At 41.1% G+C, this 13,825-nt stretch overlaps 1 protein-coding gene across 13 annotated transcripts in view; it reads right to left on the bottom strand.

Moving 5' to 3' along the window:
* Window positions 1-13,825, bottom strand: part of DAB1 (DAB adaptor protein 1) — a 667,553-nt gene that overhangs the window by 167,462 nt on the left and 486,266 nt on the right. For all 13 annotated transcript variants that reach the window (XM_043520670.1, XM_043520671.1, XM_043520678.1 and 10 more), the window contains one exon: window positions 6,098-6,300. In XM_043520670.1, coding sequence (XP_043376605.1) covers window positions 6,098-6,164 — 67 coding nt within the window. In that variant the 5' untranslated portion in view covers window positions 6,165-6,300. The remainder of the gene's footprint in view (window positions 1-6,097; window positions 6,301-13,825) is intronic.

Raw genomic sequence — 13,825 nt, 5'->3', positions numbered from 1 at the left:
TGCCTGGCTTGATTACAGGCGGAGGACAATGAAAGTACATTTACATCTAAGGTAAACAAAGCAATCAAGGTAACAAGTGATAGAGGGAACATCCTGGTGAGCACACCAGGGGGCCACCCCAGAGCCTGAACCCCCAAGAGATCTTTCTGGTTCTTGAGACAAAAACAATGGACTTGGGGAAATATAAGAGGAGCAAAAAGACATTCTAGTTACCCATCACTTAGGGAATGAAGGGGACGGCACTCTTGATTCTGTAAACATTGGATCCTCCAACTGGAAGAGCTGGAGAGGCTGTTAGCTTGATGTAAGTGAGAAAACACAGATCGCATCTTGCTAAAGTTAAGTCTTGGACACTAGAAAGCGTGTTTTATTTTGTTTTGTTTGTGACCATTTTTGGTGTCTTTTGCTCTTTCTTAGTTTCATTTAAATCTATGTTCTTTATCAATAATCTTATACTTTGTTTTATGATACGCCATCTTAGTGCTGTTAAATTAAAGTAAAGACTGAGTCCTTAGCTAAGCTATCAGGCTGATGTGTGTACTATGTCTCTTTGGAGGCTGCAAACTTAATAATTTCCGGGCATATCCAGTGAGGGGGACTGGATAGCTCTGGGGAACTCAGGAACTAGAGTTCACTGATTGTTACCTGCAAGGCAAGGTCAAAACTAGCAGAGTCTTGAGGATTTTGCTGGTGAGGTGACCAGACTGGTGTGGCAGGGAGCAGACATGAGATTTAAGCTCCAACAAAGTTATTTCTTGCTGAGGCAGAAAGGTAAGACCGTGGCTTACAGTTCTGGCTAATACTCTGAGGAGAGTGTCCCAGTAGCAAAATTTAGACACATCTGACCCACTGCCTACCCCACAGAAGTCAACGGAAGCCTTGACATGGACTTCAGTGACCTTTGCAGCAGGACCATTGTCGTGGTCTCTATGTACAGAGTGCAGCTGAGGGTGTACACTGGATCTTTTCTTCCTAACGATCTCCCTTTTTCTACTCACCAGCCAGAGCCACAGAATATAAATTTGACCTGACAGTGTCTATATCGCTTTAATAATCAGAAGCAGACAAATAAAACCTAAAAGGTCCTGCAGAGATGCAAAGCGACACTTTGTTTTATATCTAAGGCAGATTATTCAAATGAAAACACGTGGAGCTATATTTGAAGGCATTAAAGAAAGGTTAAGAGATCTCAACAGTGAACAGCACTCAGAAACCTTTTCCAACCATTAACTAATCTCAAGACTTCTTTGCAGCAATATCCCTAATATGATCCGCAGTTGCAGGTTCAGCACAATAACAAGTGTCACAAATTTAAACCACACATCTCTGTCAGTCACCTGACTAAACTAACATCAAATCCCATTTATATTCAAAGCTAAAATATCCATAAAAATTAAAGGATTTTTTGTTTGTAAAGGAACAAATGAAAGTGGTGTCAGCACAGCTGGCTGTCTAGCCTGTTTTGATTGTCAACTCTTCACCTATGGACTATTTGTCACTATGGGTGCATACAGTACTAGAAAGAAGAGGGTTTGGCTTCCTGCCACTACTGTAATGCAGCTAATGCATAATAAGAGCAACAACAATCAGTGAATTCAAAGTTATGGCAGAAACCAGGGCAACTGCTCAAATCCGAGGGGCACTATGCAAAAGCAACACAAAAGGCTTAACTTAGGCCTGCAGGGTACCACTTCTGTGCTTTCGCTCAAATGGGGACCCACAACTCAGCCCTCCCAATATATTCAGGGAGAATCAACATGGCCAATCCTACAGATCTCAGTTGCAGTGATATAAACAGAGGGCACCAGGCAGTTCCTGAGCTAGGCTGGTCCTATATTATTTAAAATCTTTAAATACTCTTACTAATAAATTCTTTTTATAGTGCCTTAAGTGCATACATGTCAGTGCCTTGCAGAATGTGGGCATCATGAACTCCTGCAAATGAGTAAGCCCATGATAAACTGTACTGCAAGCCCAAGACAATAAATTGTACTTGCATTTTATGTGCCTCTTTACATGTCACTACCACCCTTTTTCCAGGATCACCTTGTATGAGGCAAGTATCGGGGGTAGCCGTGTTAGTCTGTATCCATAAAAACAACAAGGAGTCCACTGGCACCTTAAAGACTAAATTTGTTAGCGATTCCTCACATTTTCATTTTGTTTCATTTCAAAGTTTTCCATAGACAAGTTTAATTTTAAATGACATTCTCATTTTCTTTTTTGATGAAACTCCATTTTTCAGCAGGAAAATTGTTTAGTCGAAAAATTTCACCTAGTTCTATACATCAAAATAACATTGTAGAATTTCTTGTATTGGCATAATCAGACTACTGTTAATACCAACTATTTAGAGTAACTTTTTTGTCCAGTATGTAAATCAAGTTAAAAACTAAGCTGTCAATTTATTATCGCCAATCAAGTCATTACCAGTATCAATCACAGACAGAGCATTTAAATCCATACCCAGTTTTATTTATCTTTTTCCCCACTGGGAATCACAAAAAAACCTAGTTCTGAAACATCCACATTTCTGAGAAATTCAAAAAGTACTAAGGAGGCACTCTGATTTAGGTGGTCAGCATGTACCTCATCTGATTAAAATATATATAATATACATAAAACTGCTATTCAAATTCTAATTTTGGTATTCATGTTATTCAATCAATTTGCAGAAAACAGCTATGCAACACCCAAAATGGGTTGGCAATATCAACTTAATAACCATGTTTTCATTTTTTTTCACCTAGTTAATGACAATATTTTGCACTGCTGTAGCACTTTCCACCTGAGGATCTCCATGTGTCTTACAAACATTCACGAATTATGCTTCACAATACTCCTTTGAAATCCAGAAATATTATCACTTTTATAGAGATTGAGAAACTGAGCCAAAGATGGTTTCAGTGGTCTAGCTAAAAACGCAGGGATAACCTATGGTACAACTGGGAAGACAATTTAGCCTAACCCATGCTTATTCTCTTTCAGTCAGTATAGATCTAAAAATACGCAATACGCAATACACCAATGGAAAGTCTGTCCTGTAAAGATCTGGAGTTTACAGGTACATACTTGCTCAACACAATATTGTAGGTTGTCTTGTATGCATTAGAATATCAGATTATATTGTGAAAGACGCACATCTCTGCTTTTAAATGGAAGCAGCTGTCAAAACAATAAACACAGAGTCACTGGAGTCTTTATAAAGCAAAGACTTATTTCTTCAGAATAGTCATTTCCATTGGATAACTGAACTCAGTGTCTACAAACATAACTTCAGGTTGTGCACTTGCTACTCCCCCTCTGATGTCAGTTAATGAACCTGAAAAACACAGATTTTTCCAAATGTCCATCATATCACACTGTTCTAGGTTAGGGCTCATTTGCTGAGATATACAAGATGTGACATGAACCAATGAAAAGTAATGAACAAATCAAGTTTCTTCTCACTTTCCTGACCTAGGATTTGAACAGCTAATACATTACCTGAATTTTATACACAGCCTGTCCGAAAAACCTATTCTACTGTGACCCCAGCAGCTTGCTGGCTGTTATTCAAAGGAGTCAGACTTATACATTCAATACAGAAAATGATTAATTCTGGAGATGTTTTACTGCTGTTCACTGATCACTTTTCAGCCACTTCTCCATGACGGATAGAAGGGTAACTCCTGCTAGAGCTGGTCACAGAATATACAACATATTTCATGAATATTCTCATCAGTAATGGCAGTGCGTCCTGTTCACTTACATTTGTGGGGATAAGACTACAAAGTATTCAGCCCCTGAAGATTTGTGAAGATGTTTGTGAATCTGGAAAGTTGCATGAATGTTGGCACAAATTACTCATCCAAAAGCTCAATCCCTAAGAGAATTATTTGTTATTTTCAAAAGTTTCACCAACTGATTTATGGAGCAGAAGCAACACCATGTGACTTAAATTACCAATCACAAACCACAAATAGAGCAATCACAGTATGTAAACAACCCATATGCCAAAATTTGTGTTTGCCTGAACCATATTCGGTGAATATTAAACAAAGAGATTAGGAGATGTGGAATTCATTGCCAAGAGAAAATAAATATTGTTAGTAATGAATAATTTGACCAGCTCTACTTTCAGCTGTACATCTTGGCAAGGGAGGGGACCTTTTTACATCGACATCATAGGTTTGTCAGCAGTGGGTTGTGCACAGTTGTCCAGCAGCCGGCACACAAGGAGAGGCCCCAGAGGTGGAACTGGAGAGCCAGCCAGCTCCCACAGTGTCTGTTACTGCCATGCCCCCACCCCTCCCTACACGTGTCCCAGACTCTGGGCCAGTGGCAACAGGCAGCGGCATAGGGAGCAGGGTCCAGGCAGCAGCAGCATGGAGGAAGCAGCTGGAGCCAGTGAGTAGAGTCAGCGGGGTGCTGCCTGGTAGGGATCGCGGTGCGGCCGGGGAGAAAGAGGAGCTGGCTAGGGCTACTCGAGGGAGCAGTAAGCTGGCAGAGTGAGAGCAAGGAAGCTGAGGGAGCCAAGCAGAGGGCTTGGAGACAGGGCTGGGGAGGGGGGCCCACATGGGATATGACTCTCTAAAGGGGGACATAGCAAAAAAAAAAGTTTGGGAACCTGTGATCTACATAATGCCTTCTCAGCTACCACAAAGCTCCCATATTATCTGTCCAAAGCTAAACCATGATGTTTAATGTTTGTCTGTTAAATTAATAATCTCCTTTTATGCATTTAGACCAATAGCTCAAGAGTTCTCATAACAAAGTGTCTAATTTATCTTCTCTCTTCCAAAGCATATAATTCAAGGTGCCTAGTGGACTTCCAAATCTAGCTGGGATTTTGAGGGTCAGGTCCCAGTAGTAGGAAGTCTACCCCAAAAGAAGGTTTAGTGGAGCAAGGCACCCAGAAAAAATCACTACATAAGCAAAAGTACAGATGAATCACCAAAAAGTCATCCGATGAAGTGAGCTGTAGCTCACGAAAGCGTATGCTCAGATAAATTGGTTAGTCTCTAAGGTGCCACAAGTACTCCTTTTCTTTTTGCAAAAAGTCAGAGAATCTCTCTGTTTGAAGAGCATACAACACACAGTGCCAATGCCCTCCAGTGGGCTAACCTCCAGCAACTGAAACACAAACAAAAATAGCAGGATCTGTACTTTATCCTGGGCTATCCCATAAGAAGTTTTTGAAGCCAGGGTGCTAGTCTTTTAAAATTTGAGTTTCAAATTGGGTCTCAAGTATAAAGAAAGTGAAACTGAGGCTAATTTTTACCCTTGTAGAACAAAAAAGAAGGCAAGCAGTACCATGCTAGTCATCACTGCTTCAAGATCATCTTCTTTTTATTATTCACATTGATAAGTACTCACTCAAGTAACCCCACTTCAGTAGTGCTACACAGAGGAGTAAGTATGCACCATTGTGAATAAAGGCTCCGCAACCTGACCCTGAATTTTAACTGTAAGATAGAATGTAAAATTATTATGTGTATTATTTCTTTGTTGTTTGTTTTCTCCTTCCGCTCAGTAATATTGCTTTTCCCACAATACATGCGAAGTTTGGAGGCACATATCCTGTATGTGGTTAATAACGCAGCCAACACAACCCCCTTCACCATAAGCACCGTGGTCTCTCTTAAGAATCCTGTTGTGTTTTATGCAGATCCTTGCATAAGATTCAAACTATGAGGATGAGCAGGGCATTTAACCTCTTTTGTTCGGTTCAAGATGACACAAACAAAACAGTTAGTAGAAGAATTATTTGCCAACAAAAGAATATCTAACAAAATAAAAACAGTTTTTGCTAAAAGTGGCTAAACCAATACTTTTGAAGTAAAGAATTTAGATTATTTTGCACAACAAAACAAATACAACACACTTATAAAGTAGAAAACTAATAAATGCAGTAACTTAGGGTGTTTCTGCGTTTCATTTGTTTTAAGAGTGATATTTTTTGAATACACAAAGAACCAGATCTGATGCTTCCTAGGCAGACAAAACTCTACTGACGTTAACACCAGTTTGCACAGAATCAGGCATGCTTATGATAAATCGAAGTGTAAAAGAAAACCGGTCTTTCATTAAATATAAAGAGAAGTGGACTTACTACCTTTCTTTTTGGAGTCTTTCTTTGCGCTGGTTTTAACAGCCACTGGAAGTTCTGTCTCAGTTGACATCCTATTATATCCTTAGTCTTCTTCACACAGATCCAGTATCTCAGTCAGGCTCATTTAGAATGGCTCTCCAAGAGAATAACTTAGCCCTTCAGATACTATAACCCAGATAGCTCATCTCATTCACTCCTTTTGAGTGCTGCAAACAAACAAACAAACACTAACCGTCATTTTCTGAGCTAAAAAGAGAAAAAAAGTTGTCAGAGAAATCTAAAATGCTTTCTGGGTCTATAGGAGGATAGTAGGATCTGGGAGATATGGGGAGAAGTCACAGATAACTAACCTACTACATGAATGTTAGTTTTAAAATTTCATATTTCCAAAATAAAATGAATTACTTAATTGAGTGTATAGATACTAAGTCATGAGTTTTATCTTTTTGTGAGTGCCCTACCTATGCCCTTACTTTCTTGAGCATATACAGAAAAATAAACCTGATGGGCCAGATTCTTATACCCTTACTCATGTTGAGAAGCATCTTACTCCACTGGGAATCCTGCTGAGACTTTTCAAATAAGGTGCTACCCAGTGTAGCAGAATCTGTTTTTCTAAGTTTTATTGAAAAGAAAATCATGATAATTCTTAGAACTCAGATAGCAATTTTCCCTTCAATGCACTTTGCAATCACTAACTAATTATTAACCCTAATAATTCAAATGCGATAATATTATCTCAGATGGGACCGAGAGAGAATACAACCTGCTCTCAGCTAGGCATGGTGTGTAATTCAGCTGCTCCAGGAGCAACCCAGAGAATGAATCATGAGACTCAGATTCACAACTCCTCCTCTGCTCCTCCCTTGCCCTGGGGAAGGAGTAAATCACTTCACCTCTTTTCATGGAGTCCCTTATTCACCACTTGCACCTGACCAGCTAATGTGGCTGGTGAATAAGGGGACCTGACCTCAGATTCCTCCCAGCAGCAGTCTCTTAGCCCACTAGCTCTGCCATTCTCAACCTTTTTCACACTAGGATACCACATTGCAAGAGGAAAAAGTTTCAGGATCCCACTCCCTTTTAGCCACAGAGAAAGGGAGGGTGGTTGTGACCCTGCTGGAACTGTTCATCACAACCCCCCGATTGAGGACCCTGCATTAGACCATGCTGCCACGCTAAAATGTGTACATGTTATGGTATTCAGGCGACAACGTGACCAGGTTGATCAGCTGGCTAGATCATTGTCTTGACAGCAGCTGTGAGGTTACTGACTGCACTTCGGGACAGACCTTGAGTTGGTGGAATTTAAGTGGGTCATGGAGTTCACAACTAGGGTCCAAAGGTTGAGCAACATTTGCTAGCTAGCTAAATAAGTGTTTTCTGCAGGCTAATTTACAGCAGCTACTTTACTGCTCTCCCTAGCTGGAGAAGGCGAAACAACAATTGCAGCAATCTGAGAAGCAGCAGCAGTTGAAACTACTGGTTCCCCAGAATGAATGGGCAAGAGGATACTGAGGGGTCTATTTTGGACTGGTTTGGGTTGGACAAGTCATGGAGAACTAAAAGGGGCTATGCACAGAAGGGGAATAACATTATCATAAAACAAAATACATTCCCATTCACAGTACCTTAGTAAATGTTTGTATTGAAGTATGTTCTCAAAATACATATGAATTTTCTATATAACTTTTTCTTTTAAACAAGCCTTAAGGATTCTGTTATTGTAGACATAATCAGGTGAAAAATATGGGGCATATTGTGCCACCCATCCTCAGACTGAGTAGTACCTTACTTTGTCAATTATCCAACTTTCTTCAGCAGAGCTACTGATGGATTAAGGAACAATTCAACTGGAATAAAGCTGGCATAACCTGGCCCTGAGATGGGACTGACAATTCAATAGTCTGAGATTCAACTTTTAGAGATGGGACTGAACCTAAACCTTGGTTCAGATCATACCCAAACCTTGGGGAAATCTGACTCTACCTCTGTAACTGAACCTTGCTGCTTGTGCCCACCTCCATTAACTTTTAATATCAGAATGTTTTCATAAATCAAAGGCCAGAAAATAAACCATCAGGGTCTTAATTACTATAGGTATAGAGTTATGATAGCCTTTTGGAAAACGTAATTATGTGCATTTCTGTAACAATACAAGCACTACTGCAGATAGTCATATACTCCTTGGCTAAACTGTCAGTTTATTTGTTGCACTGAACAATCTGTAACATTATTCATCATTTGTATTACAGCAGTGTCTACAGGCCCCATACATGATCAGAGTCTCCTTTCTGCTAAGTATTCCATTGTGTTGTCCAAAGACATAGTGAGACAGTCCCTGCTCTGAAGAGTTTATAGTCTGAATAGACAAGACAAACAAAGGCTGGCAGACAGGAAGAATTATTGTGCTATGTTAAAGATGGGGAACTGAGGCACAGAGATATAAGCAACTTGTCCAAGGCCACATAGGAAGTCCGTCGCAAAGCCAAGATGTGAAATCAGTCTCTGTCCGGTCTCTTAATGACAAGACAGTCCTTTGGTTATGTCTGCACTGCAATCAAACACCTGTGGTTGGTGTATGCCAGCTGACTTGAGCTCACAGGGCTCAGACTAAGAGGCTGTTTAATTGTGGTGTAGACGTTCAGGCTCGGGCTGGAGCCTAGGGTCCTAGAGCCAGATGCAGGGTTTTTTAACTGCAGCGTAAACATTCCTTCCTTTCTAAATAGGACTTCCCCTTCTCCCCCAAAAAGCTTTATTCAGGACACACAATTTTGGAATTTCTGTAATGCAATGCCTGCTAAAAAAAAACATAGCAACCTATCATTTAAATTGTAAACAGTTTAAACAGTTTGGAAGCATAAACAGAATACACCGTTAGTTTTTAACTGTTATGCTTACTCCTCTACTTTTGCAAAAATACATCCTGTTGGAGAAGTTAGTGCAAAAGGTGGTCCAGATGGTGCGGGAGGGGCATGATGAATGCAAAGAAGGAATGGGTAGCTTAGCTACTGAGCCATGAAGAATGCAAAGATCTATTTGGAATCCGGACTCCTCATAAAACAGATCTCCAGTGGAATGTCTGCCAGGCCTTCCTCATGGAATATCTGCACCCACTACTCTTTTAAGCAGGTACCACGTGCCCCCTTAACAGGATGGCCATCTTTCTCAGTCACTATGCTACTGTTGATTTCTGTACTTCTGGTGGAGTAAAGCTGCAGAGGGGCAGAAATGAACACCAGTGATTTGCTGCCTAGGTTATGGCTGGTTATTACATGAACATGCTGCAAAAAGTGACTACTCCATAACACCACCTCCCCCTCCTGGTTGGTCACTTTCCCAGGTTGTCACCACAGAAGAAGGCTGCCTGTGGTTACCTGGCAAAGGGCTCCATACCTTGTACATGTTTTCCTTCTTATGAGTTCCTCGAACACATTTCTTCATGAATGATGTGTGTTTGCTCCCCTCTGCATAGCGGAAAGGAGCATCTAGTCCAGAGTTCTGAGTATGCAGTACAAACAAACTTGTAATTATTAACAAGTTTAGTTCTTTGCAATTTAGGAGATTAAAGCTCTTCAAAACTTGGAATGAATTTGACAGTTTAAATCACTTTTCCAAGCAAAGGGTCTGAAGCCACTTGCACTTTTAAATCTCTTTTAACATTTTGAAATGCTTTAATAACATTACATTCTATGCACTATCTGAAGTGATTTAATATTCCTGAACTGTGTCAGGGTTTTTTTCTTTAATGAGCTCTTCAAATCTGTATAAGAATTATATAACATGCAAGGATAGCTGTTCAAAGTCTGCCAAACTGATTTAAAAATATTAAGTTCCTTGCTCCTCCCCTAGAAACTCTAATGAGTAAGTAAAACATGCAAACAAAAAAGAATCTCTACAACGCCATGACGCCTGTTAAAACAACGTCCTCAGCAAACTTTGAAGCCCAAAGGAACTTTAATTACCTTTCCTAGTTAAGGGAAAGCAAAAAGAGGAGATGAAAATAAGTGAATGGCTGATTGGATGAGAGGTCATTCTTGGAATAAAATTTTTCACCAGTTCCATTCCACTAATGTAAGTGTAGGGGATATTTTCACTTCACATTTTCACATTGTTTCTTTAATATTTTCAGCTCAACAGCACTTATTTAAAGCGATAAGGATAATGAAACCAACTGTCAGAGTGCCTGGTTTTTCCACCCTAGGATTTGGGTTTATATTTTATATCTAAAAGTTAAAAGAATATAATACATCCTGCAAAATGCACTAAGAGCTACTTTACTAGCCAAATGACAAATGATGAACCCATAATTAGCGCCCTACCAAATTCACAGTCCATTTTGGTCAATTTCGTAGTCATAGGACTTTAAAAATCATACATGTCATGATCTCAGCTATTTAAATCTGAAATTTCACCATGTTGTAATTGTAGGGGTCCTGACCCAAAAAAGGACTTGGGAGTGGGGGGGTCATATGGTTATTTTAAGGGGGGTTGCGGTACTGCTACCCTTACATCTGTGCTGCTGCTGGCGGTGGCACTGCCTTCAGAGCCGGGCAGCTGAAGAGCGGAGGCTGCTGGCCGGGATCCCAGCTCTGAAGGCAGAGCAGCGCAGAAGTAAGGGTGGCATGGTATGATATTGCCCCCTTACTTCTGCTCTGCTGCCTGCAGAGCTGGGACTGCCCTCTGGCCGCCCAGCTCTGAAGACGCCGCAGAAGTAAGCGTAGCAATACCGCAACCCCCCTAAAATAATCTTGTGACCCTCCTGCACCTTCCTTTTGGGTTAGGACCCCCAATTTGAGAAACACTGGTCTCCCCCCAGTGAAATCTGTATCGTGTAGGGTAAAAGCACACAAAAGACCAGATTTCACGGTCCATGATGCGAGTTTCATGGCCACGAATTTGGTAGGGTCCTACCTACAATAGCAGCCGTCAAAACAAAGAAAACTTTACAGGAGACCAGAGGGAACCCACATTCATAGGAATTATGCAAGTTTTAATCCCATAAAAAGCCATGTTAATGAACAATAGATGTGTCATCTATTTAAGATGGAGTAGCCCAAATCACAGGCGCCAACTTTTCCCGGCGCTTGTAGGTGCTGAACCCTGCCCTCGGCCCCACCCGCCCCCGCCCCATTCCAACCCCTTCCCCAAAGTCCCCACCCCAACTCTGCCCCCTCCCTGCCCCTATTGGACCCCTTCCCCAAATCTGCGCCCCGGCCCCACCTCTTCCCCAAGCGCACCGCGTTTCCCCTCCACCCCCCTCCCTCCCAGCGCTTGCTGCTGCTAAACAGCTGTTTTGCGGCAGCAAGCGCTGGAAGCTAGGGGGAGAAGCGAAGCCTGGTGCGCTCGGGGAGGCGGCGGAGGCAGAGGTGAGCTGGGGCGGAAGGGCGGGGCGCTGCCGGTGGGTGCAGAGCACCCACCAATTTCTCCCCGTGGTGCTCCAACCCCGGAGCACCCACGGAGTCAGCGCCTATGGCCCAAATGGTACTGTTTGTATTGCCGTGAAGTAAGATACAGTAGAACCTCAGAGTTACGAACACCAGAGTTACAAACTGACCAGTCAACCACACACCTCATTTGGAACCAGAAATATGCAGTCAGGCAGCAGCAGAGACAAAAAAAAAAAAAAAGCAAAAAGCAAATACAGTACAGTACTGTGTTCAATGTAATCTACTAAAAAAATAAAGGGAAAGCAGCATTTTTCTTCTGCATAGTAAATTTTCAAAGCTGTATTAAGTCAATGTTCAGTTGTAAACTTTTGAAAGAACAACCGTAACGTTTTGTTCAGAGTTACAAACATTTCAGAGCTACGAACCATCTCCATTCCCGAGGTGTTCGTAACTCTAAGGTTCTACTGTAAAAATAACAGCCTAGGGCCATTTCCTACCAGAACTTTCATGGGACAAAGATGTGTATCTCATGCGGCTATCCCAGTGAGCAACATTTTAAATAAACAAACATCTATTTTTGGACAGGTTTACATATTAATTTACTTAAAAATCTAGTCAGGCCATATCCCCCTGATTTGATACATGCTCAAATAAAACAATAGATGTCCATATAAAATCAAATGGCTGAACGTAAACATCTGTAAATTCCAAACTAAACCGCAGTTCAAAATGAGTTCATTGCAGTAATGTCACCTCCTCGCTCAAACTGTAGGTCTTTGTGTAAAGCTGTGTTAGTAAACTTTCATACACTGTCCATATTTCAGCTGTTTATTATCCAGATCAGAATGGCAGTCAATCTGTTCTTCCCGGCAACAGCTTTTATTGTCTCCTCCAATCTAGGTCACTGTTAATAAATACCACAGTCTTCCAACTGTGGGAAGTACTGTGGCATGTGTTTCATCAAAGAGCTGCTTAGAGGAAATATCATCTCTTCCACTGCTCTCTCTAGTTAAAGACACACAGTTTTGTTATCCTTGTTTTTTTAAATCCTATGGTCTTACATTTACCGACTAACAATTTCCTGGTTCTGCCTCACCACTGCCTCAGTTATTATGATGTTATATGCATGCTCCAGATTTTGCTAAAGAAGAGTCATGTGTCTTCACTTTAACAAAATAATGACAATTACCATTCCCCCATTAAGTGCTTGCAGCAGTACTATAATCAACAAATTTTTTTGAATTAATTGGCTTCTAATTCTGAGAGGAGTACTGAGCCTGTATCCTGTATTGTTCTTACAACCACATAATACCTAAAGCTTTAACGAAGGAATTTTTTTAGTTGAAAGAGTAGCAGGAGTTGTACATTTTCTATACTGTAAAATTGATTAAATGCATCATCCTTGGTTTTCTTCCTGTACTTACAAAAATCAAAATGATCGCCTTCAAATCATTTTTTACTTTCACCCACAAGCTACTAGGCTCAGTGCGGGAATTACGAGGTGACTTCCCTGGCCTGTGTTATGCAGGAGGTCAGACAAGATGGTCAGAATTGTCCTTTCTGGCTTTAATATCTATGAATTTTCTTCAGGGATTCACAATTCAAAATGTAAAGAATTTCCCCATCTGCACAAAAGCTGTTTCATGTCTATCAGCATGAAGGCCAAAAGAAAAAAAAAAAGCCTTTGAAAGGGTTTGTAACTAAGGTTGTTTTCACCCAGGTCTTTTGGTTCTCCCCATACCCAAACTGGTATATGGTAGCTTCCTCAGAGCATCTTCTGGGGAGGAGAAGCCCAGCTCCCCATCTTGCTTTGACCAAATACTCAAGCTACTACCTTCAGCTCCCGCTTTGCTTCCCTCATGGTTAAAATTCAGTTTCCTTCTCTCTAAGGTGCCCAACTTGGGTGCCCACAAGATAACGGCTATACAGCCAATTCTAGTGGTCTGAAATGAAGTATAATTGGAGAAAGATAAAAAAATAAAGGGGAAAAAATGCACAGAACAATTATACAGTAAATGTTCACAAGATAGGAGAAAAAGCTTTGCTAGACATGCACAAATCTTATGCTATTAAAGCATGGAACTACTATAAAAACTCATGCACATTTGGTAGTCACTGGAGGCACAATTTGTGGCACAAATGGCACATGCTCTTCATTCTTCCAAAGTCCCCTCACGCTCCTGAGAGAAGCCCTGGAGCTCTTTTCCGGGACACTCTTGTGGAGTCCCTTAGCAGCTGTTGACCAGAAGATGCCCTATTGAACCCCACCCAGCCCACTTCCACAGATGGTCTCCAGTTTTGTGAGGAGCTTGCTGGAGTAGGCACATATTAAAGCACTACT

Source organism: Chelonia mydas, chromosome 8, assembly GCF_015237465.2.
Source record: "Chelonia mydas isolate rCheMyd1 chromosome 8, rCheMyd1.pri.v2, whole genome shotgun sequence".
Lineage (NCBI taxonomy): Eukaryota > Metazoa > Chordata > Testudines > Cheloniidae > Chelonia > Chelonia mydas.
The sequence above is the reverse complement of the archived record's forward strand: the minus strand, read 5'-3'. Positions and strand labels throughout refer to the sequence as shown.